This window comes from Acipenser ruthenus, chromosome 1 (genome assembly GCF_902713425.1).
Source record: "Acipenser ruthenus chromosome 1, fAciRut3.2 maternal haplotype, whole genome shotgun sequence".
NCBI lineage: Eukaryota > Metazoa > Chordata > Actinopteri > Acipenseriformes > Acipenseridae > Acipenser > Acipenser ruthenus.
In genome coordinates, this window is record NC_081189.1 from 12,587,160 (window position 1) to 12,614,815 (window position 27,656).

The window sequence follows — 27,656 nt, forward strand, 5'->3', positions numbered from 1 at the left end:
GAGGGAAAAGTTAACTGTACAGAGCAATACAGCTGAGCTTGTATAACTTCCATGAAATGCCTAAATGTGTCGGTCCCCACGAATGCGTTTAATATTATTCAATTCAGTTAACAGTAGTAGCTGTTATGTTATTATTATGCCATGCTCTTTGGTAGACACACGTCGTAAACTGGTTCAGATTATTACTTTAGGATGGGCAGTTAGTTACTCAGTACAGGGAATCCCTAATGTAATATTGATAGATGCTGACGGAAATGCGCTGCACTAGTACAGCCGAGGTACTGTGCACTTCAGTGCAGAGTCCAGTCAATAAACAACCACAGACAGAGAAGGACGTCAAGACACAGTACAACAGTTGTCTGCAGAAAACACGTTTTATAAGATTAACAAGACGTTTTCCTGAGATTTTCTGAAGCAAACTTTTAGTTTTGTCGTTATATTCTCAAAATCTAGTATTAATGAGGACTGGAGTTCACACACTGCCAGGCTGACGGTAAGTAAAACTATTTATAATCTGTATTGAAAAAATGCTTCCAATAGCAAAAATAAATAAGTAAATACATACATTAAAAGATGACATAACTAAATTAATAGGTAAGTGTATATCGCTTTATTTAGTTTGGTGGTATCTAAGTTATTTTACAAAAGTCGTTTGGCTACAACGATGCAGCTTTAGTGACAGACCGCAGTTGGATGATTGACAGTATATTATGTTCTTTGGTCTTGTGATACACGAAATAATATGCATGTATTTACTTTATTTGTGTTATTACTGTTAGGGTTAGTTCTAACGTCATTGCAGTTTCTATATTACCACAGTGTATGATACATTTATTTACCATATTGACTCATTTCGGGGATTCGTAGTTTTTGTATTAGCATTATGCACTGCTTTTACTTTACCACACTGTAAAATACATTAGTCGCACTTAACATGCCTGCGTAAAGCACCGATCAAAACTGCAGCGTAAGAGAAATGTGTAATAAAATGCATATCCCAGAGATAACGAGAGATGCCTGACATTCTAAAAAAAAAAAAAAAAACAACTAAATAAATGCGTCTTTGAAAATCTGCGAAGAGGTAGCCTTTTCAATTATTTTTTGACAGATGATTGCAAACAAAATCTGTGTCCTAGATTACTACGCCCCGTATAAGACATAAAACACATACTGTATATAAATTCGTTTTAGTATTTTTAATAGCAATGATTCGTGCCCTTACCAGAACACTAGACACATACTATGTATATATTCAAGATAATACCTTTAACCTTTATTTCTGTACATACATATATATATTGTAGTAAGTTTATTTAGCGCTTTCTGGTGAAATATAGCCCTTCCCCTTTGAAAATAACACTGAGTGCATGAGGCTTTGTATTACAGAGAATGAAACAAACCAGAACTCTGGATATCTGGATATTAGTATTATATCAGAAAGAATGTTAAAATTAGTCTTGGAATTAATTCATTGTTGAAGGATTACCAGAAGGTTACAGCATTATTGCTCTTTATTCTATTAGCACACACACACGCAGGTGGCAAAGGATTTATTCATACTTGAGGACAAACACCTATGATCCCTGCATATAAAATACAAGTTTTGAAAGACAGTTAACTCTTGCAGACAATCACAGAATGTAGCTGGTACAAGTTCTGATACTTTTTGTTGAATTAACATGAATTGGTCTAATCTACATGAGCCTTCAAGCCCACATAGATAGAAGAACCACTTGTAAAGAAAGGGGTGGCTTTTATTAAATAATTATCATAAAGCTTAAGTAGAAATCTATCTAGGTTTTGATTTTGAAGTCAATATAATTATAAAAGCTACCAAATATTATAATATATTTGTATGTACAGAAATAAAGGTTAAAGGTATTATCTTGAATATATACATCTTGAATATACATTGCTCCAAAAATGGCCATATATATTTTCCAAATGTTATTTTTTTTCGCCAGATAAAATGTAGTTGTATGCAATACATACAGTATTTGTGGCTGGGACTTTGTTATTATGATGACATAAACATATAATGATTTTTAATATTACTGTACATATTGCTGTCAGACATCAGAAGATGTGCTGATGGGGCAGCATGAGATCATAAAGCAAAAAGACTATGGCTTGGGTATAATATCTGATACTGCACATGGAACTCTAGATAGACATTCTTACCCCCATGAGCCTGAGGGGCGGATCCTGTAAGCAGGAAGAGGGGTCCCTTGGCGAATGTGGGTCATGTTTCCAAGGCGGACATAGCTCAACTCAATTCATCAATGAGTGTTTTAAAAAGAATGAGTTAAAATCAAAGAACATGCAATAAAGCCATATCCTAGACACTGTTTGAACTCAGGAGCTGTATTGTCTCCATAGTGCTTGGATCTAAAGAGGACCCTGAACTAGAACAGTACTCTGTTTTCCCTTTAATAAAATCTATAAGTAGAGGAGAAAATGCCATAAGTTGAAAGGGCAATGTACACATTTCAGTGAAGGCTGAAAAACCTAAATGCCACCACAGCCCTTGATGGTTAAAATCAATACTCACTGTAAATCCATAGAAGTCCTAACTGTAGCACTAACCATTGCACATGAGTTGAAAGCTTGTCTTTCTTTTCCACAGGCCAACAGATACAATGGGGAACGGATTAGTGAAACCCAAACAGCTGAAGCAGCCTGACGGGACCCTGGTAACCCTCTCCATTAACAGCAACGGAAACAAGCTGTTCCAGGAAGGTACTGATGACATTCTCAAAACCAAAGTTGCAGACCTGGAAAGGGAAAGCAAAAGAAAAGATGAAGAGATGCGGGACAAGGATTCCAAAATCAAAAGTCTGACGGAACACCTTTCCAAACAGACCGCAACCATTTCTGAGCTTACGGAGGAGCTGCATAACAAGTGCATTCAGCTGAACAAGCTCCAGGATGTGATCAAAACTCAAGGTGGAAATAGCCTTTACCCCTCGCCGCTGAAAGCTAGGATCAACCAGCAGGTCAATTGTTTGTTTAAAGAAACCCTGAACAGACGAAAGGGAGCCAAAGAAGGGGTCTCGGCAGAGCCCACATCGAGGACGTATGGCTCCAGCAAGCTGCCCAAGTTTTCCTTTGAAAAAGTTAGAGTTCGCAAGGATTCAAGGTACATTTTTTTATCATTTTTGGGCTGGGGGGACATGCTAGACTGAATCCTAGTTCAACGTTATGCTGCACGAGCTAAAATGTTTTGCTCTACAATTTGACCATTGCAATTGGTGAACCTCTGCCTAGCTTACCAGATATTCTACTCGTAAGCTTGCCATCAATATAGGGAACTCAGGGAACACCCACACACACAACTGTAATGCAAGCAGACCAGCAATTTAAGTGGCCCCCTCAGGAAATGTGAAGCTTTCATTATGAAACATACTGGACACCAAAGGGCGTGATGGAAATTTGAGCAGTATCAATGTTTGAAATTCTGAATCGTGGAAGTCTGGAAAACAGCTTCTGCTGTTGTTGTAAATCCTCTAGTAAAAAAGTCCTTGAATGAATCAAGTGGCATTTTAACACAAGGCTTTATTAAGATAGCGCACCCGGCCTAGACTTGCCTCTGTTAACTCATCAATGAACTAATCCTACACCAGAGGTAGTTTCAATACTGAATTAATTAGTTAAAATAAATTAATCCAAAGTAGTGTGTGTGAAGGCAAATCCAGTATTCCACACTTGCTGTTCTGGCATTTATGGTTGCTTTCACAGTGTGTATTCAATGATGGTTACAGTTTTGTTAAGATTATGTGATAAGGATGTCTATTCAAATTGGTTTCCCTTTTGATCTTCTAGTAGCAATAAGCCCTGCATTGCTATGGGTAAAATGAGTTTGACAATCTGTCAACACTGCCATGGAGCAGTTAAGGCACACAAATGTCTTGCCCCATCTGCATGTCTGCACACATATAGTAAAGGGAGCACTTTCTGTTAATTCAATCATTTTTGCAACTGTCATTGCTCTTCAGATGTTGTTGCAACTACAGACACACTAGGAACTCTCGATTGTCTTCAATGCCTGTTTAAAAAAAAATCTAGGTGGTTACTGATAAACAAAACAAAAAAATACAAGGCAGCACGCATACAATGATCTGAAATCCATAATAGGACATATTAGAAATTCTGTGACAGATGGATAATGTTGCCACAGGGTTTGGTAGACTGATATACAACTTATTTTAATGACCCTAAATGTAACTTTTTGCCACATTGTAATTTTGCAGTTAACTATGGTTTTCCAACAGCAAACTATGCACTTATAGTGGTTTGTCATGTTGGTTAACAAGGGTTGAATATAATACCAGCTTTGTGAGAGTGACACTTATGTTCTTAAGCTGTGTGACCAGCCATGCCTTTGGGATACGTAATTAAAAAAGAAAAATATTTTTCAAGGCAGCCTCCATTGATTCCACTCTGCCATGCATCACTTTGTCGCTTTCATCTTTGGGATTTCTAACAGTACCATACTGGAGGGAGCAAAGGGAGTAGGGAAACTAGATAGATACCATTTGCAATAGAAGTTATGTGTTTTTGTCACATTCCAATGGGCACTGACAGCTCTGTTCTGCTCTTTTTAGTGTGAAGAAGCTCATCACTGAGGCTCTCAATAAGAACCTGTTTCTGAAGAGACTGGAGGTGCAGCAAATCAAAGACATGGTGGCGTGCATGTATGAGAGGAACTACCACCAGGGAGATTATGTCATCAAGCAGGGGGAGCCCGGCAATCATCTGTTTGTTGTTGCAGGTAAATCATTTTGTCATATGAGCATCAGGGCAATAAAATCCTATCCCTGAAATGCATTGTCTTAGAAGATGGTTTACATAAGCAAGTTGGCCATTCTACAGTGTATATATATATATATATATATATATATATATATATATATATATATATATATATATATATATATATACCTGTAAAGTTATAAAGTTTACATTTCAGTGTTATTAAAACTAGATCATTATATTTAACACTACAATACAAACTACAATACAGTACAAGTGTCTGGAACATAGATGCCACCCTGTGTTAAGAAATAGACAAGAATAACTATATTAAAAAGGTGATAAGTTTCTTTGTCTATTGTGGAACCTACAGAAGATTTGATATAGGAAAACTACAGACTTTTGTAGCACCAACTTCATTGAGATCGTTTTCAATTAAAATGTATTTTTTTTTATTTTGCTGTTTAATGTGAAGGCGTTGAGAGCTCTGCAGAATATTACATTTGTCCTACTCAGTTGTAAACAATTAAACCCTTTGTGAAGCAGTACTGTGAACAGTTCAGAAAATCATTTTGTGACTTTTTATTTGCTGGATGATTGTACAATCCTTTTTTTCATGAATCACGCTCTGGCATGTGACTTGTTGCCCCCAGTTCAAATTCTTATGATGATCTGTATACTAAAATGAGAACATCATCAGTTATTGGTGTTTGGCAGTTCTAGAAATGCATTTCTGCATTTTGCATCTGCATACTGGTATTACATTGTGATTCATTTGGGTCCATCTGGCCCCATCTGGCTTCACAGATGCAGATTTAATGCTTGTTAATGTTTAATGGCATTGTTCTAATTACCGGTAAGTTAGAGGATTCAAATACAGACCACTAAGATAACCGACAGACGGTTCCTGGAGAGAGTGTAAAAAGAGGCCTGCTAAAGCAGGAATGGACATCTTCATCACTGCATGATGTACAGATGTCATTCACTGGTATAAATAATATGTATGTATTCACTGAGCAAAATAAACAGATTGCTGGTTAACCCCTCTATATACCAGATAGAGTTATTTCAATGTACCACTTTGTGCTGCAGCTTTGGAAAACTAAACTGAAGTACACCATCTTTCAAGAGGTGGTGTGTGCCCATGCTGATGTATTTAATGTTACCTTATCTGCAGAAGCCCCCCTAGAGACACATGGTGGCCATTGTAAGCAATTAAAGCAATGACAGATGTAGTTTGAATATATATTTACTGTCCTTCAAGGCTAGCAGTAACTCTTCAAACGTATACTAGATGAAATGTGCCAACGGGCGTGTAACCAGGAGGTCCCCGGTTCAAATCCCAGCTCAGCCACTGACTGATTGTGTGACCCTGAGCAAGTCACTTAACCTCCTTGTGCTCCGTCTTTCGGGTGAGACGTTGTTGTAAGTGACTCTGCAGCTGATGCATAGTTCACACATCTTAGTCTTGTATCTTGTAAAGTGCTTTGTGATGATGGTCCACTTTGAAAGGCACTATATAAAAATAAAGATTATTATTATTATTATTATTATTATAGGGGTAAGGTCTGGTGAACTCATGGCTCTACATGAGCTAAGGTGTATGGCGTACAGGTACAGAGAAGCAACATTGCAAACAGCCACTATCAGGGCCTGCATGTCTGCATTCTGAGTCACAGCACTCCAGCATCATTCCTGTTGAATCACAGCTAATAAACATTACACTGTAATACACGTAACCGCGAGGAACAAATAATGATTTTTGGTTTTTTTTACATTTTTTATTCTTTTTACAGAGGGCAAACTGGATGTCTTTCAACAGAGCAAGTTTTTAACAACAATGTCGGTGTGGACAGCATTCGGTGAATTAGCGATTTTATATAACTGCACAAGGACGGCATCTGTCAGAGGTATTGACTGGTTTTGCAGACAGACACTTAGTTTTCAAATGGGTATATGTGGTTGACATTATAGTACAAAGCTTTGAAAGTCTGTTTAACACTAGAAAACCAAACACCCCCCCCCCCCCACACACACACACTCTAGAATCAAAGGCAAATGAATAAAAGGCAGTTATTTTATAAAACTAGACAGAAACAAACACACATTGAATTACTGTGCATAGTATAATGATAGGGTTAGTTGCAGGGAGGAGCAGTTATTATTATTTTTTTCTGAATAGAATTATTTTTAATTTTATACTGTTAAAATGATTGTATTAATTTCTGACAATTTGCATTTTCCTTTGCACTTTTAGTTTGGTCTCATTTGTCCAGAGATACCTATGGACAAATAAGAGCAATGCTATGGTCTTGTTAATGGCATAACCATTAACAAGACCATAGTGTTAAACAGCAATATAAACACAATTGGTTTGGGACACATTGCACATTGGTCCTGATACTGATATAGAAATTTGTAGGATTTACAGGATGTGTTGGTTCATATTACAGGGTTAGAAACTCACACAGAACTCCTCATGCTAGAAATATTATAGCAATGACAAGGGGCCAGGATGTATCAGACCCCTCCTAAATATCATCTGAACTGACCACTTCAGAGATTCAACCTGGAGTATTTGATTGTATTAAAGTAATGCAATCATTTTAATGTAATCTTAACAGACGCTTTTTTATTGTTGTAACAGTTTAAAGTTGAAGGACCCTGTCATTATACTGTAGCAATGTAATAAAAGGAACTTGCTTAATCCTTTTTTTAAAATTTTGGCAATAACATGAAATAACCATTGACAAGAACTACAACCTGAAATGGTGGGTTCTGCTGAATCTGCAAGGCAGCCCTCCAAGACAGCTACCCATGACATTTTCCTGTTACACAATTGAAAGCAGCTTTTGTTTCTGTAGGGAAGCCTCTGTTTTGTTGCTAAAGTGTCTGATGGAGGAGAGAGGTTAAATGGGCTCTGCTTAGCAAGGCCTTGGCCAGTTACACAGGGTGCAAGAGTAATGTTTCATGAGCACGCATGTGTTGTTGCAGCTGTCAGCCATGTCAAGACGTGGGCCCTGGACCGGGAAGTGTTCCAGAACATCATGAGGAGGACAGCACAAGCCAGGCACGAGCAGTACAGGAACTTCCTCCGAAGGTAAACACAAGCCAGTGGAGTGAGCCGATAACACCAAACTACCATTCGATAAAGTTTGTACCAGAGCTTTGCCTTTTGGTGATTGTTTATATCATTATATTTTTTATCGTTCCTAACCATTTGGTTTAGTCATCTATCTTAACAAGAAATGTGAGATATGAAAGCTTTCCATCTTTTCATTAATTTCTGTTTTGATCTTTTTTTCTGTGATCCCTGTGGAAACCAAAAGCTCAGATGGTGGTAAATCCTTGTGGTACTCTGTGTACTGTAAAAAAAAACAACACCAATGTGTGTAGAAGATGCATTGCATTTGTTCAAGTCAACCATCAATTTGACCCTTACTGGTACCTGACAAATCCAGGCTGAAACCTTCTAAGATGGGCTTAAAATCTATTGCTTAGGTTTGTCATGTGAAAAAGGGAGATTGGCTTGATCTGCAGTCCTCCTGATGGTTTGCAGTGGTGGGACGACATTCCAATTGGATAGATAAAGTTGGATAATTAAAAAAAAATATGTATAATAATTTATGTCCAGCTCACCAATCAAAGTCACACTTAACCTGTGCATGGTTTAACTCAGAAAATTGAAATTGAAAGAGAGGGACCTTGGGCAGGACTTAATGGTTAGAAAGCTACAGTATAGGGCAGTATGCAAATAGAAAGGATTAAACTGTAGATTAAAGTCTGCTCTCCAATCAGTTTAATGACTTGCCGCATGGCTGGAGCAGCATTTTAATATTACATAACTAACACTTTTTTTTTCTTTTTTTTTTTAAGTGTTTCATTGTTCACCAACCTACCCGAAGACAAACTTAGCAAGATTGTTGACTGCTTGGAAGTAGTAAGTGTCCTCCTGCACACAATGTATTTTTGTTTACGATTGTAAGTCGCCCTGGATAAGGGCGTCTGCTAAGAAATAAATAATAATAATAATAATAATAATAATAATAATAATAATAATAATAATAATAATAATAATAATAATAATATTTTGGTCCTACCGCACACAATGTATTTTGGCTTAAAACCAAACATCCTTAGTTGACGTATAATACAGCAATTAAGCAATGAACAATCTGGTAGACTACAATCGCAAAAAGCCAGTGAAAATGTCAGTTTTGTCATGGCCAATGCAAACGTCTCTCTGTAATGGTAAAGGAACAGCTTACACTTGAAGGGCATTCCATTATTGGCAGATCCCTGGGGCTGCTCATAAGAATTATTTTATTCAATCATTCTGAATGGACATGAATGCACCTGATCTCAAGGGGGTGTTGACTAAGTAACATAATACAGTCACAGATGTTGTAAGTTAATAATTCAGATAATATTGAACTATATTATTAAATAGCATAGAAAAATTATTTTTAATTAGTGTCTGAGAGACAGAATACCCAGAGGTGTGGCTGTAAACAGGTTCAGACCTGCAGTATATGACTAGAGTGATTTTATGTTTATTAGCTGTGTTTTATTGCTGCTTCAGTATTATCACTTGTGAATGAGTTTGAAACAGTAGCTGAGGTAGTTTACTGAACATTGTGTGTACCAATGTGACCAATGTGGCAACGAATGAATCCCCTTTATAAATACAAAAGTACCATAGTTCCATTTACGAAATTAAATTGGATTTGACCAGTGCCCATTTGTTTCTGGACTTGCCTACATATAATTTCCAAATTTATATATATATATATATATCTTTTTTTTCTTTCAGAAGACAACATTTTAGTTTTGCTAAATAATATAAAGCAATATGTTTTCCTCTTTGAAATTTCAAGATTAAATTGTTAAAATTGGTTACCATATAAACCATAAACAGCTGCCCAGCCTTGAATTCATGATTAATGCGAGCAGTGTCCAACCAATAAAGCTTAAGCTATTGTGATGATATAATCACACACATTGTCACAAACCTGACCAAGCAGACAGACAGCAGTAGTGTGTAATTAGAAGCTAGCAAACCTGTGTAGCTTCAAATAATAGAAAGAAATATACATTATTATCTTCATTTATATGGCTAAATATTTCTAATGATCTTTCTTTGTTCATTGACTAAGAGATATTTTGTGCCAGGATATAAAAGGCCAAAACTGCAATATAATTCCAGTCTTACAAAAAGTAATATAGTTCATAATCATGCAACATATAATTTTTGGTATTTTGCTCATGCCCTGGGGTCATCAAAATGTTTATAAGGGATTTACTTCCCTCTCTAAGATTTAAGCCGCACCCTTTAGTAGCCTCAGTAAGAGATTGTGGTCCTTATTACTGTCAGTTAAGCTAACCGTTGTTATTTTCACAGTCAGGCTTTTTTCAAAGAAATTATGTGTTTCTAAACCTTAAACTAAAAAGACAAAAAACAAATGCAACATAATCTGGTTGATGTAATTGTGCCACCCAGTTTTCAAACATGACCATACAGTATTTGTATAGACCTCAGAAATGAAAGGCTTAAGAAGGGTTAAGAACAGAATTCACACTTTGAACATCTTTATGGAATGCTTTAGTCGTCTTTGAGGTCAAAGAACTCTCCCAGTTTGTTTTTCTCCTTTATATTTCCTGATACTTTCCCTGTTTGCCACATCTCTGAAGATTAGTCCAAGATTAACAGTTTAAATAAAATGCTAGAACTAAAAGCCCCCATACACCATACCACTGCATGTCATATGTATCCTAGTGATGTTTATAACGGATATCCATCCAATCCTAATTACAGTAAGTACACAGGAACTGCTATGAGCTAATTCAATGATCCTTGTGGTTTGGAAGGATTATATAAAAGATGAAGTAAATATCAGCAGTTTAGCCAATGGGGGAAAAAACATTTTTTAACAGGTGCAGATAGAGTAAATACTATACATTGTCTGCTGAAAGAGTAAAAACATATTTTTAGATCTCAGTCTTATTGTGTGTGAATTGCATGACAAAGCCTTACCCAACTGCTACTCCAGTCCTATTCTATCTACTGTCTAGTGGAAATGCAGGCAGCAGCTTGCCTTGTGTTATGGAATAATCAATGTCTTAATTAAGATGCTTATTTCCTCTGCTGCCAGGAATATTATGACAAAGGGGATTACATCATAAGGGAAGGAGAGGAAGGAAGCACTTTCTACATTATTACCAAAGGAAAGGTAATACCTACATCTGATTCTGCCTGTCCCTTTGAATACACACTGAGTTTAGAGCCCACATCCCACATCCCATGGATTCAGTGTCTCAGTGCACAGATCTCAGACACAGTTTAGTTTGCAATTTGACACCCAGAGAGTTGAGAGAGCACTTTGACTCCTTCCTGCTCAGCTTTGTCTTCAGGGACTCTGATATTGCCTGATGTAAATGGTTTACAGAATCGGTTAGGGAATTACAAGCAATTAGACAACAGAGAGTGAATTAGAAGCCATCAGTCTTTGTAATTTAAAAGCTGTTAGGGACAGTGGAGCACGTTTATCCAGGAGGGAGTATGCACTATATGATGACACAACTAGGAAACAATATCAAAAGGTCTGCTAATGTTGATTCTCATTCAAACTTGTCCCCACAATGGCTTTAAAATTAAAAACATAAAAATGCCCCAGTGTTACTTTTCTTTTTGTCTTTTATACAGACCTCTGTGCAGCAGCATCTAAAGAAAGGTCTACTTAGCTTCTATTTGCTGCTGTTGTACACTTAACACCTGTTTTATTCTCAACCCATATTATTTCAAAGGTTAATGTGACCCAGAGTACAGACGGCCATGCTGAACCTCAGATGATAAAGACTTTGCAAAGAGGGGATTACTTTGGTGAAAAAGCCCTTATCAGGTTAGCTTGCTGTTACTTCCTTCATATTGCAAGATTAATCCCTACTTTAATCTTAATAGAATTATTTCAGGTTTCAAAAGGCTTGAAATATAGGTTATGTGAATTAGACAGTAACATTGAGTTTGTAAAATCATTTTTTTCAGTGTTAAACTTTTTTTTTTTTTAATTCAGTGAAACATGATTAATAGAATTGTGTTTTCCTTCATAGAACCACGTTTCTTTTATTATATCAAATGATTTGCTCAAAATTTTCTGTTTATTAGGCAAGCATTGAATATTATTTCTGGGGGCCCATATGTCTGTATATCAGTATATCTAGAGTTTTACGGATGTGTACAGAACTGCTTATCCAGTTGTGATTAAACTTGTTTAAGACAGTCGTTAGTCAAGTTATTGAAAGTATCAGAACCTGAGGATATAAGAAGATGCCTATCAGTCTGTCTATACGCATGTCACACTGTTCATATGTACGTACGTGGTTGTAGGTCATGGTGTATACTGATAGCTCTAATGTTTAGTATTTACTGTACAGACATGGCAGGGAATATATGTTAATGACATATTTGTTGGATGTAACAAGCGTCTTGTTCTCAAGCACAGTCTGAATATGATTTCTCTTGAAGCCCTAAGAGTTAAATAGTTGGGCTTCATATTTCAAAGTGTGTTTGATGTGGATCTGATGTGTTTCTCATCGTTTCTCTTTCACAGTGATGACTTCAGGTCAGCAAACATAATCGCTGATGAAAACGATGTGGAGTGCCTGGTTATAGACCGAGAGTAAGTAGTGCTGTAGCTGTGGCCTGGCAATGCAAGGGGGCCTCAGCTCTCAAGAGCTTCCTATTAGCATGATAAACATCAAAGCGCAGCCATTGATTAAATACATTGAGGCTCCTGTTTTTCACATATTACATAAGCTGTCTGGTGTTGTAGGACGTGACAGTGGAATATTGAACACAACAGCAAACTGTGATGGTCCAGCTTTTACTGTTTGATATAAAATGTACAAAACTGTTTCTGTTTCTCATCTCATCAAAATAAATCATGTGTTTGTATTTCAGGACCAAGAAAAGTAGTAATGCAAGTTTTTTTTAACATGCTGAATTCTAAAGTCCTTGTGATTAACAGCTGCTAATTTTAACTGTTAAGCTTAATGCAAAACTAGCAGCGTTGCTCCTTGAGAACCAACATTTGTCATGTTTTTGAGGTATGAACCTAATCAAACTCTATTCTACAACTCAGAGATTGGTAATTAGGTTTTAAAACATTCAAACTGTAAATGATGGATGCATAGGCCAAAATAAAAGGCTTACCAGCCACTCAATGACAATGATATCACTCTAGGTGATCCTGTTGACCCTTAATGTATTACTTTGATGTTCTTAACGTTTTGTTTTGTCTCTTCTTGCCAGGACATTTAATCAAACTGTTGGGACATTTGATGAACTCCAAAAATATCTTCAAGGATATGTGGAAAATCTGACTAGAGATGATGAGAAAAGACATGCCAGGTAAGTACGGCTAATGCTAACAAGTTATAGAGGTGTTGTTCAACATTCACCCTTTTGATACTGGCCCAACTGTAGCAGCTTTTAAAAATAGGCTAACAAATAACAAAACAAACAACAACTGTTGTTGTTTTTGGCATGCAATGCAGTGTCTGCATTAAACAATTACATACAGTTATCATAGCTTGTGTTAAAGCACAACATAAAAAAAACTATTTAAGGATAGCAGCACCATAATTAAAATGTCATCCACAAGTACATGTTGATGTATTCCATAATATTTTAAAACATAATATTTTAGATGAAGCATTTGCTATATCACTGAACTTTGATGGACCCCGTTGTTTTCAGATCAGTTGAATTTGGAAGAATATTGTACTAAAATGTTGGTTCTATGCCATACTGTATGAGCAGTGTGACATAGGAAGAAAAGAGCAGACATGTGTTGAAAAGCAGTATTTTGAAATATTTTCTGAAGTAGTAAATCAGTAAAAAAAAAAAACAATTCCAGCTATTATAAGTCAAAGTTCATGTGGGAATTATAGTTAGCGGCTTCCCACACTGTAAATCAAGTGGCTTATTGCTTTTTTTCAACAGGATGTCCCAAAGGAAACTAACATTTATAAAGATAAACTTTTGTGTAAATTAATGAAAACAAATGAGGGTGCTGCCCTGGTAAAACGATCTAAATATAACATCATGTCTGGGTGAATTGTACCGTATATACTGTACTTTATGTTTTATACCAGTTTAGGTATGCCATCATTTTTATTAATGTGAAATACTTTAGGTTTCTCCAAGCCATCTTTCTTTTGGCGTCACTAGCAAGGATGTTACTACCATGTTTTTTATTTTTCCACTTTTTTTTTTTCAAATAAACCTGCAGTTCCTGCTCTGAGTCTCTAGGGGCGCTATCCCACTGCTTACACCACGTATGAACAGGACAGCGTCACTGGCAAGGATGTTACTACCAGGAAGAGAGACTCAGACACAGAAACTGCAGGGTAAAGCGCCAATGCGCACTTTTAATTCACAAACACAAGACTAGACAAAAACACATTAACAAAACAAACGGCACAAGGGCCAAAACAAAACTCACAAATAATACAGCACAGCACAGCACAGCACAGCAACACACCTTCACATTCACCTTCTAACACCAACATTAATTCTACCCTTAACACCTGTGACTAGAGCCTAACTAATCATCATTTATTCAATTTATGACTCCAGCCACATTCCCACATGGTTTCTAGCAGGGAGGAATTTAACCCCTTCCCTGCCAACCCAATATCCCCCCCCCACCCACCCCCAAACACACACACACACACACACACACACACACATTATCCCGGCAGGACTTTCACCCTTCCACAGCAGCATGTTTAATATTTTTTCAGTTAGGAATTAAAGTTAGGTACTTAGCTTTGTAGAGAAATTTAGTTTATTAAACAATCTAAAGTATGATCTATACAACCGTGGATATTGAAACCTAAAGTAACTGCATATAACTGCAATACTGCTTCCACCGTATCATTGTTAATAATTATACCTCTTGGACTTCAGATGGATTATAATTTCAAACACTAAAAGGATGGTTCAAAACAGCATTCATTTATTTTTGATGGTTTTGTGACGTGATGCAAGTATTGAACTTAAAGCCATCAGTGAGATGCAACTCTTTGCCATTTTGCTCTCTGACGCAGGTCCGCCTTTACCAGGATGGCAGCATCAAACACACAGCATGGGATTTCATTGATCAGATGCAGCCCTTTCTTTTTATCACCACTGTGTGTTTGTGATGTGTGTACGTGATGCCTGCACTTGATCTCGGATCTTGCTGGATTGATTACCTTTATAAATGTTATTAAACCCCCAGAACGTTTAAGTACAGTGATGGAAATAAGACTCCAATTGCATAGTACTCTAGTTTTACTATGAGTTTAATAAGACCCACCTGAGTTTGTTACCTTTACACTGGGGCTAATCAAGTACATATTAAAACCAGGAATGGGTGAAACTGTTATTTCCATCTCTGTAGTCAGTTCAGGGTGTAGTTATGTGGTACAAAACAATAAAAGACTAGGTATATTATAGTATTTAATTAGTACATGAAGCTAGCAAGGCTTTAATTCATTCTTCTTGACAATCTGACATCATAGGATTGCTTAAAACTCACAAACTCATCTCCTTGGTTAAAGAGTTTTGTAAATATCAAGGTGCTGTGATGATCAGCGAAGGTAAATGTGGTAAATTAGTTTACTCTGTTTATGTAATTTTGCGCCAATGTCAAAATAAGGATAAAGGGCTGGGTTTGGTAGAACCCACATGAAAACCTTAATAGTCTGTGTGAGTCAAAACAACACACAAAAATAAATTTGAGCATTTGTAAAAAAAAAAAAAAATGAAGCTCAATAGGTTTTGTCACAAAACATAATGGAGGCTGTGTGGTCCAGTGGTTAAAGAAAAGGGCTTGTAATCAGGAGGTCCCCGGTTCAAATTCCACTTCAGCCACTGACTCATTGTGTAACCCTGAGCAAGTCACTTAACCTCCTTGTGCTCTGTCTTTCGGGTGAAACATAATTGTAAGTGATTCTGCAGCTGATGCATAGTTCACGCACCCTAGTCTCTGTAAATCGCCTTGGATAAAGGCATCTGCTAAATAAACAAATAATAATGCTTCCTTGTGAAACTATACTTTCTCATTGCACTGACAAATCCCACGCAAACTTTTTAAATCGCTTGCCGCTTCTCCCAGGCTGTCCTCTGTATTTAGATACAAGTGGGATATTTATTACATATGGTCTGTATTTTAAAACATTCCATTTTCACCTACCCATTCCTGCCATAAACAAAACTACCAAACATAGTTTTACTTTCATTTATAACCAACAAATTAGTCAGATGTTCAAAGCAGAAAGATACAGTAACCTTGTTGCATCCAACTTTCTTCATAACCCTAATTGTAGAAATGAAGGCGGCAGCCCCCTAGCACATATCAAGCATGTTTTACTTTATTTAGGAGCCCAACCTGTGTTCGATGGACTCCGGATATCTCACTGGAGATGATTCAGTTGAAGGAGAAGGTTTCCGGCTTTTCATCAACATCTCCTTTCCAAAACCTTGAAGTTATTGCCACACTCGGAGTAGGTGGCTTTGGGAGAGTGGAATTGGTAAGAACCACTTTTCTTCTGGGGATAATTGTGTTCGATCTTGATTTATTTGAGGTAGATCAAAACAAATGAGATATACAAGGATTGTGATCCTCACAAATCCTTGTTCAGAGTTCAGTTGAGGACCTGAAATCTTGTGTACAGTACTTATTTGTGGTTTTATTCCAATAAAAGGTATATAAAGATTTTCCTGGATTAAATATATATATTTCCTGGATTATATATAAATATACATTAAGGCAAAAGTGGGGTAGGGGCATTGACTCAAGACAGGGGCGAAATAACAAGCAATATTACTGTAATATTTTTTTAAGAAATGCAGTTAACATTTATTAAATGGTGAAATACAAAGTAAACGGTTTGCCGGAAAAAAGGGTGCTGCGTAAGTCCACTGTAATGTCATTCTACGTTTAGAATTAGGCATGTTTAAAATTCAAAAGATTAAGCACAGCACACAGTTACGCCATAGAATACGGTGACCATACGTCCCCGTTTTCCCCGGATGAGGTACTGTGTCCCCGGCCAAATAATGTCCCCGGAACGGTCCCCGGTTCACGAAGCTCGTCCCCGAATAAACGTATTAATTTCTCACTTTGGTCTGATGTAATGTAAATGCGTCAGAGATAAATATCAATGTTTCTATAATTAAATTACATCCAACCGCTTTCTTGATTCATCAGGTTTCGAGTTTAGTTGACGATCCAACCTCCGTTTAAAAAAAAAAAAAAAAGTTACAGTGAGTTGATTGACAGAAATTCGAACCGTTCTTGTTTCAACTGCAGCTAAATCCAGCTTCAGTACACACTGGAGCGAGTGTGAAGTATTAGACTTAAGAGGACATTATTTAGATTACTTTGTGTTTTAACAAATGCATTGCCGTAGTTATGTATTTTTGTCTGAAAAAAAAAACCGTGCTAACTGCATCGCATGAAAAGAAAAAAAAAACAGCTGTATGAGGATTATACGTGAACGGCGAAGGAGTAAGTGCAAACCTTTATTTGATATATAGTACAGTATTTAAGTTTAATATCCTATTTTTGGCTCCCGTTTTTCAAAAAAACGCTAGTGTTATGGGCATTAATAAGTGTTCTTGCTTGGTGCGTATGTAAATGTGTTAAACAGTGTTGAAGAAAAAACCCATCAAAATACAAAGACTAAAAAAAAAAAATAATTGACATTACATGGAAACCCATAACAGCATATTGCACAGTAGGATGTCAGTAAAATTCGATTTGATATTTTCAGGAATCTCCTGGTTATCCATATCCCAAAGTTCCCAGTATGTCCATGTGTAACCCTTGCTACTTAGCTTTGGCTTGAAGGCATCAGGAGAAGTAGGCTCTTGCATATTGCCTGTTTTGTTTAGTTTGGGGAATTTTTAAAATGTCTGCTTTTTTTGAAAATTAAGTTTTTTTGCAGTTATTCTGGAGTGTACGTTTGTTTCTGTAGGTTATAAGCATATTTGTTTTCTATTTGTAATGAATATGTGCAACTGTTAAAATATAAGCTGCTCGCGATACACTCTGCAACACACATTTCAGTCTTGGCTACTTTGCTGTGCTCCCATAACTGAGTGTCCCCGGATTTGGTTTACAAAATATGGTCACCCTACTATAAAATCAAGAAGTGTAGTTACAGCGCTTCGGCAGAAACATTTCAATCAGAAAACTACAAAGCAGCTGCAGCCCAACCTGGATTCTGTGCTGCACCGAGTGACAGTTTTGTATGTACATATACATGTTTACAGACTATAGTTCTTTTGAAATGTTTATTTTATTATAGTTTTTCATTTTTTGAAGTAGTGCTTTATACATGTGATAAGTTAGAAAATAAACCCTTTTATGTTTAAGTGTTCATTTAAATACGGTGTTTCGACTGTGCAGATGTTTGATATGATGTGCTTGAATAAAACTTTTGAGTTGTATCCAATAGTTTGTCTTTCATTTTAATATTGATGTTTAAAATGTAACCGTCATAATGACTGCCGGCAGCAGTTTTAAGTATGAGTATAACCGCGGCGGTTCTAGTGTTAAATGGTGAAATACAAAGTAAAGGGTTTGTCTGAAAAAAGGTGCTGCATCAGTCCACTGTAATGTCATTTTCAATGTTCATAAAACACACATTTAACTGGAAAACATAATCAATCGGACTCAGGACCCTATTCATAAAAGTACTTGCCGACTGCTGTAATAAAACAAATTTTGTTTAAAACGAAAGAAAGTCGTCCATATTGCTATCCATAAAATGATGTGAGGAAACGGGAGACTGTCGCAAAGCATTTTATGAATGGGTATGCAGTCGTTCAAGAACGAAAATGCGCCTCTTTTTGATGACATCATCAGCGTTATTAATGTTCCCGGGTGGCGTCGGTAGATGTTGCTGAAAGAAAGACGGAATCCATCGACAGTAGCCTGCTACCGAAACCCGAGACTGCAGCTGCCAGTCCTGGGCAGTTTGCAAAACCTGAGTCCGATGCCCCTATCATGTCTGCCAAAATTCAGGACATCTCATAATTTAGAAAAAAAAGTATTTTTTAAATAAGTACTTTGTATTTTCGTTTTGTTTGGCAACGCTGGTAAACACATTTCCATACGCACACATAAGATTAACTGCAGGACCAAAAAAAAAAAAAAAACTAAACAAAAAGCACTGTAGGAGGACGTTTGAATAATACTGTAATTCTAGTAACCTTGTACTGAGGCTTGATCAGTGTTTTTTTGCAATACCAAACAAGCCCAAATTTCCCACTGACTGCATCAGCAGCACTGGTATACTGTATATTGTAACACTCCATGAAAATAAACAGGTTCACACAGGCAGTATTCGTCCAAACTGTTTACTGTGAACACAGGTCAAATAAATAAATAGAAAGGGATCGCTGTCAGCCGCAGATCACAGCAAAGAAATAATAATAATAAAATAACTGTCTATTCTCAGTCTCTCACTTGCTCTCCGCTTCACAGCGCTGTTTCAAAATGATTATGCCAGAGAATATATTAAACATTTTCCTTCATATAAAGCTGCAGATTAATATATATATATATATATATATATATATATATATATATTTTTTTTTTTTTCAAAATAGGCAGTGTTAATCACGGCATGTCAAACTTTATAACATAACAAGTGTAGTGATAAAATATCTCATGTCTGCCGAGTCTGTCGTTAGTTTAGACTTGACCGCAGAAAGCGTTCAATAACTCATAGTTATCGACAGCATTTTGCTGTCGTTCACTCTTGTGAATAGCAGGTTGACGCTCAGGACCGATGAAAACTTTATGCTAATGAGGTAATCATTAAGCTTTATCTCAATTTGTTTAAAACATTCTTTCAGAGACGAAAATCGCTGGGGCTTAACGACGTGTCTCTAATTATCTCATGAATAGCAACTGCGGATAAATAGGCGGCTGTGGACGAAATCCGATCTTGTACTCCTGTTCATTTCAACAAGCGTTACCCTTTATGAATAGAGCCCTCAGAGTCGGTATTGTCGGATCCAAAACGAAAAGTGCTTGCAATGTATTCAATCGATGCACAGAGCAACTACTGTACTGCACAGCTTGTTCTACTCACTCGAAGCGCAAGATTGGAAATCTCAGGCATTATTTGTGCATGATTACCTATATATTTTTTTTGCGCATGGTTATTTGAAACGGTGAAAAATTGACATTCAGCTAAAAGTGGGGGTGGGGCGATAGTTCAAACATGGGCGTTGACTCGGCAGAATCCGGTATATTGTAACTGTAAATGCTTAGGTACAGACATGTAAAGCAAGCCTGTCTTAATTGCACACTGATTGCCCATGTTTCGTTGTAGGTGAAAGTTAAGAATGAAGAGGTCACGTTTGCCATGAAATGCATCAAGAAAAAGCACATTGTTGACAACAGACAAGAAGAGCACATCCATTCAGAGAGAATGATTCTGCAAGAGGCCTTTTCGCCATTTATTGTAAAGTAGGTTTTTATCGTAAAGTGGGATTGTTTTGATTGAATTGTATTGGTTTTTGTAGAGTGTACCAGAGTATAAGAATCTGGCACTTTTTTTTTGGTTTGTTTTAAATGACATTCAAATTTCTCATACTGGGAACTGCAAAACAACACTGAAAGGATATCTGTCACAGACCAGTCCATGCAGAAAAAAACCCCCATAAAAATGAAGAAACTTCGAGGTAAATGTCAAAGTGGATATCTTCATCTTATGTCTTTACTGTAAACATATACACACTGGTGTGTCATACAGAGCCAGGCAGCTACACCAATATAATACAGTACAATACAAATATATACCATGTTAAATGTTTCAAATTTAATTAATACGATCATACAAACTCAATCTAAATGAAAGGCATATCGTGATAGATCCTATTGTACTGTTCACAGGTTGTATCGTACATTTAAAGACAATAAATATGTATACATGTTGCTGGAAGCCTGTCTTGGAGGGGAAATCTGGAGCATGCTAAGGGATAGGTAAGTATCTGCCTGTGGCTGCATCTTATTGGTATAACGTGTCACAGAAGTTACATTATTTCAGGGTTCACCCCACCTACAACACTGAATATCTTACATCACCCATAACTTCCAATAGCTGTAATACAAACCTGGCACTGTCGTGACATGGAGGCAATATTGCCGTAGATCATTTTCTTGTCTAGTTGAAGAAGCCATAACTTCTTCTTAAAAGACACATTTCTAGAGTTCATTCACATTTATGGTGGCAGTAAGGCAGAGTATTTGTAAGCACAAATGTGGATTGTAGGTATAATATTTATGGCATTATAGTTGCTGCATTCCTGCTACTGAACACTTACAAATATATTATAGAAAGCAGATGAAAAGCTGATATGAACATGTATTCTGTTCATACAGAATGTCTTTCAATGTTTAGATGTTTTGAATTTGTACAAGATCTACAGCTCTGGCCAAAAGTTTTGCATCACCTAGAATTTTAGGATTGAGACATAATGAAAACAAATATATATATATATATATATATATATATATATATATATATATATATATATATATAGATAGATAGATAGATAGATAGATAGATAGATAGATAGATAGATCTTTTATTTAACATCATGCAATCAGAGAAACTTCAAAATGATATTGCAAAAGTCTACCGGAAGCCATAATAGTAGTACGGTATTTCATGTTCGATTTCGAAATGTCACATTTTTCAATTTTTGTCAGATTTTTGTTAAGTACAGTATATGGAAAACTACAAAGCGGTATATAATTCAATATGTTAAGGTAACAATATTAAGCAGATTTCATTCGAGTTTATGAAGCAAAATGTGTTAATTCTATAGGCTGATGCAACACTTTTGGCCATAGCTGTGCACTCTCTGTGAAATGAAAAGGGCAGTAGCTTCTATCTAGTTCCAGTTGGGTCACCTATTGATTTTCAATAGAGGAGCCAGACCAAGTGTAAGCATCCATAATTCAGTGTAGTTCACATGTGACCTGCTATAGATACCGAATCACTGTTGTCCTGGTTTTACAGGGGGAGTTTTGATGAATCTACAGCAAAGCTTTGTGTTGGTTGTGTAACTGAAGCTTTTGACTACCTGCACCAGAATGGGATCATCTACAGAGACCTGAAGCCAGAGAATCTAATGGTGGACTCAGAGGGATACATTAAACTGGTAGATCTTACAGTTGGTTATCTACTCCCTATTATTTCATGAAGTAGAGTGTTAAAGATCCAGTGACATGTACATACTTTGTTCAAAGTGCATGAGCTTACAGGTTTGTTTTCTTCTAGGTGGATTTCGGCTTTGCTAAGAAGATTGGATCTGGCCAGAAAACATGGACATTCTGTGGAACCCCCGAATATGTAGCTCCTGAGATCATTCTTAACAAAGGGCATGATTTCAGTGTAGATTTCTGGTCACTGGGAATCCTGGTGTTTGAACTCCTAACTGGCAGGTGAGGTTTGCTTTGCTTTAGAATGCACAAATCACATTTCTGTCTTTTAAAATACATGTATTAAATTGAGAGTTTATCCGATTTATAAATGCATCCTAAACATTTATAGAAGGCTCCGGGTATATGAGAAAGTTCAGTGAAGATTGATGCAGAATCAGGGCAGTTAACGTGTTCTCCATGTTGTGTGACAGACAGACGGACATGGTCAGCGCATAAGGGTCACACATTTTAGAATGATCAATCTTCTTTATGTTCCTTATATTGAATTCATGAATATAATTATACTGACAATTAAGAAAACACAAGAACATAAATTAATCAGCATTTGATGTTGGTACTTTAATGAAAGAAGGTTGACAAAATGCATGAACATTTCATTGTAACTGACTTCAATGTGAATTTGGGAAAAAAAGTCTCATGGTACCTTCAGACTGTTCTTGTCCTAATACATGTGGTACATGTGCTACTCCTCTTTTATTGTATTCAACAGCCCACCATTTTCTGGGGCTGATCAGATGATGACGTACAACCTTATACTGAAAGGCATAGAAAAAATGGATTTTCCAAAGAAAATAACAAGACGACCTGAGGACCTGATCCGTAAGCTGTGTCGGTAAGAAACACATTTAACATCAATGCACAGCAGCAGTACTAACTAACTTCACTGGGGAGGAGGGGTGTAATTAAAAGCAAACTGATATACTCAATAGAAGTGTCCGTGTTCAACTGCTGGGTCAGCTTTTAAAAGCTTAGGGGGGTTATGTATAAAATTACATATATATAAGCTGTGATTTTGTGTGAAGGTTTTCCATTTACTAACTCACAAGGCTGGAAATTAGAGTTTTACACCTTGAATGGTAATTTCTAAAACCACCTCACTTCAGAAAACCAGCTTTTAAAAGTTGGTTGAAAAGGACATTCATTACAGTAGTAAGCCTATATAACAATCTTATAAACAGAAATCACAGTAGAGAAGAAGTATAGAAAACACACAGGATATTAAACATGTAAGAAATAAAATTTTATGAAAATGACATTTTACAGTGTCTTGTATTTTAGGCATTAGTGTATGTTCTTGTAACTTGAGGCATGGTTATATAACTTTCAAGATCCTTGAATAAATAGACATAACATATAGAACAATGTTTTTTTTATTATTATTTAAGATGCTAGAATGCAATTTTGTTCATGCAATTGAATGCAATCAATTTTGTCAGATGTTCTCATTTTTAAAGATTTGTTTTTATATTTTAGACAAAATCCAACTGAGCGTCTAGGAAACCTGAAGAATGGAATAACCGACATTAAGAAGCACCGGTAAGCGGCAACTGATACATTCTGCCCTATTCATCCCAGTTCCATGGGGTTTCATTCTGTTTTTTCTAAAATACATTTAAAACATCTAAATAACATTCTTTACAGTATTGTACCAATCTTGAATTTAAAAAGTGCCTCACTCATCTGTTTCTACACCTCCGTCAGACACTCTATCTGCTGCTTTTATCATTACTCGAGCAGTTTTTATCTGACCTTCATAAACAAGTCACCAGCATCAGTCAGACACAGCAGTATTAAGTCCAGAGGATAGTTGGGTTCCAAATCACACCCTCAATGCCATAATGACACATCTCAACAAATATCATTTTATAGTGCAGACTGTATATATCTTGTCCATGGGGATGCAGTGTGGGTGCCTGTACATATGTCGCACTCCCATTTCATCTAGAGAACCAGAGAATGAGCAGAGTGAAAGCCTGGTAAAGCATGGGTGAGCATTTTAAAGCCCAGAGACTAGTAAAGCATATTAAAATACATGTCAATCCATGGTAAATGCACAGTATAACCATGGCAGAGGCATGGGAAACTGCAAAATGATCATGCATGTTTACTGGGTATTCCTGCTACTTTCTTCGAGTTATATTTTGATTTGTGGCTCTGTCAGTATTTCCTTGCTGTGCTCAGCAGCAGTGCTCATATTCCACAGCTTTCAGGCAGCGCCTCAGCAGATGGTCTTGTAATGTACCTGAACTCTGTATCCACTCACCTCCTAATATTATGGTACTCTCAGGGAGCAATACGTCATTTATTTAGTATGCCTTGAGGGAGGAAGACCTTTGAGCCTTTAGCCTGCAGAGGATTCCAATCAAGCAAACCCGGTTTCTGCTCCTCTTCTTCCTCTGTTATAAAAAAGTAATTCATTTCTTAAGAGGAGCACAGCAATAGCCCCAGGCCTTCACCTCTGCCTTTGAAGGTTGGTACCCTGAATGTTTTTTTTTATCTTAATTCTGAGTCATCCTGACAGCAGCCATAGAGAATTATACATCGAACATCTTGAAGGTGGTTGAGTCTAATGGACCATGTTTTTTGTTTTCAATTTCTACATACAGTACACAGTGATTATAAAGATTATGAAAGTTGGTGGAGGCATCAAGTTTCTATAATGGGTCATGATACTAGTGTTTGAAGAAAGGACAAACTGTACACCTCTTGGCAGATGCAGAACTTCAATTAGGTTTTTTTGCTAAATCACTGCTCTCGAAATTTCACAGTTGTTTGTGTCAGACAGCAAAGTAACAAAAGAGCATTATGCATGTATCTTTCATTTATTGTTCGAGGTGAAAGTCACCGTAATATCCTCAATATAACATGCACTCTTTTTACAAGTGTTAGGAGAATCTCTGCATGTCATACACAGGGTGTTATACATGTGGTTTGCTATATTCTAAAAATGACGTGGATTAAAAAAATAACATTTAAAACGGCCTGTGATGGACATAAGAACTAAGCACACATATTTCTTAAGCATCTCATTTTTTAATGTACTGTATACCTTATGTAATGCGGTTTGGGGTAAACCCATGTCAGATGCCTTATACTCTATGTATAGGATGATCCCATTTTGATGATGTTATACAGCCATTCCATTCCGTTTTTTCTGTTTGATTACTTGGAGGATACACTTTGACAGTGGTGTCTCTTTCAGTTTATTCTTGTAAAAACATTGCTATTGATTGACTTTATAAGCAACCACTCCTAATGTTTTTTTTTTAACAAGACATACTTGTCTCAGACACATCACAAGATCACTGAGGTTCCCTTTTTATGTTTTCGTCCTTACCTTGTCTAACAGTTCCGAAATGCAATCACTGAAAATATTGGAAGGAAAGCCCATGGTAGTGCTGCTATATAGGGAACCTGCCATTACAAATGTTATTTGGTGATTTATTTTTTGCAGGTGGTTCAATGGATTTAACTGGGAGGGACTGAAAGCCCGAAATATAATATCCCCACTGAAAAGAGAGGTAACTTTTTTTAATTTTCTTTATTAACACTTGGTATTTAGGTTCCTTTTTTTAATATAATTTGCTAATTGTAATTACATTCTAGCACAGCTCCACATTACTGGACAAATGACACATTTATGTTCTGGAAAAATGCCCTCTTTACTGGGCTGTATTTTGTTTTAAGTGCATTAAACAAAATGGCTGTGAGATTACTGCATGAGTCATCCTCCTTTGAATGTGATTATCCTGCAAAAAAACACCATTTCCATCTCTTTTGGCTTAGTTTAAAACAAGAAGTTAATGGAAGTAGGCTTTCATTTTATAATGCTGTGAACTTGAAACTTTTCACAAAAACTATAAACATTACAAATCAAGTGTTTAATGAAATATATACATACTTACAGAGCTGTCTGTCTATCTGTTCAGTGTCTTCACAAAGTATTTGAAACGGGCTCCACTGTGCTTTTATTACATATTGTTCTAAAGCAAAGTAACATTGAATTAAACATTGTTTGAATCTGGATTAAGTAAATACAAACCTGCATGTCATTCCCTGTAACCATATCTATTACACTTACACTTAACAACCCAATCATTGGTTTTATTCCAGCTCAAAGGGCCTAATGACCACGGTTACTTTGATTACTATCCCCCTGATGAGGACACCCCCCCGGATGAGCTGTCAGGCTGGGATCATGATTTCTGAGGGCTTCTACTGCTCCTTTATCAGGGGAACAAAGCCCTAATGACATTCATCGTCGTCATCATTGCTTCATTGTGTACAGCGCAATTCATGAAACATCGCTGTACAATCAATGAAGGGGATTTACAAAATCTGAGACGTACAAAGAATCATACATATTCAGAGAATTGTTATAAAAAAAATGTAGATTGGAAAGCATGAAGCGTATTCCACCAATTGGGTGCATAACCACTAAAAGCCAGTGATTAGTGGAAAAATACCCAATATTTCTGTTCTGCATATTTTGTAACACTTTTGAAATACCTATTTTTACTATGAGGTCGGTTCTATTGATCTAATCAGCAATATATCTAAATCCTGAAGTAGAGACCCTTTTCTACCAGTGTCTAACAGTGAGTGTGAATCTCTGAAGTGTATTCCAGTGTGTAAGAGTATGTAAATTTGAATTATTTAAACCTCTGCAGTTCTGATGATCTGATCCTCTAGAAGAGCCATGCCTTTACCAGGCCTCATCATTCCTCTTTGAAAGGAGCAGGATTTCAAGACGTGTGGCTTTAAGTAGAGCTGGAGAAGTTGTTGGTTGGAGGTTATCAGATTCTGAAATGATAATTTGTCATTCAGTCTGTACTTGAACCTGCCCCTCCTCATTGCTCCATTCCAGCCTCATCCCTTGACACTCTAGCGGCCTGGAAGCCAGTGGGACCAGCTTGTATTTATCCACTGGGATTTGTTCATTAAATGTTTTCCTAAATGGCAGGTATTATATGCATACACTGCTGGTACTTACTGTATATAGATGACATTGCTACTGCAGTATTGCTGCGTGTACATTACTTTCTAATGTAATGTGATACTCTTTCCCTTTATTTCACAGTAAAAGTTGTAGTGTACACATCAAACGATAATGAAGTATTTACTGCTGTACATGTGTGTGTACTGATGTGGCTACCAGTATTAGGGTATGCTGGCCTTTTTGTTTAAACCATTTCTACAAGTAAATGATTATTATGAACATGCCTTCTTACTTCAAATATTGTAGAATTTGTCTTCGTAAAACAAACGATGCCACTAAGCCATGTTTGTATGTTAATAATATAGTGCCAGTTTTATATTAATATTTTTGGGGGGTTGTTTCTTGCATTCTGTGTTTTGTTCCAGATTTCACTTTTGTGTCTTTTAATTTGAAGGCTTATTTTAATATTAGTCTTTGCTGTTTGATACAAAGCTTAATATATTTGATAGATTTGCACAATTCTTTTTTGACTTTTTGATGTGTTATGGTACATTTTAGAAGGGCTTTTTAATGCTGACATTTTCTATACTATTGTAAAGGCACAGGCAAACAAAACTGGGAATGTGTTTTGTATCTGTCAGTTTAAAAAAATAAAAATGCAAATTGTA

General features: G+C 36.5%; 1 protein-coding gene across 1 annotated transcript; it reads left to right on the top strand.

The window, feature by feature from the left end:
* The first annotated feature begins 149 nt into the window (after window positions 1-149).
* On the top strand, window positions 150-27,656 carry LOC117403583 (cGMP-dependent protein kinase 2-like). Its single transcript, XM_034902111.2, has 19 exons — window positions 150-493; window positions 2,627-3,139; window positions 4,605-4,771; window positions 6,549-6,662; window positions 7,747-7,852; window positions 8,629-8,692; window positions 10,905-10,982; window positions 11,557-11,651; window positions 12,360-12,428; window positions 13,061-13,159; window positions 16,179-16,329; window positions 20,149-20,285; window positions 20,712-20,801; window positions 21,844-21,985; window positions 22,105-22,268; window positions 22,759-22,881; window positions 23,523-23,585; window positions 25,504-25,570; window positions 26,163-27,656. The coding sequence occupies exons 2-19, from the start codon at window positions 2,640-2,642 to the stop codon at window positions 26,256-26,258; spliced, it is 2,325 nt and encodes a 774-aa protein (XP_034758002.2). The 5' UTR covers window positions 150-493; window positions 2,627-2,639; the 3' UTR covers window positions 26,259-27,656.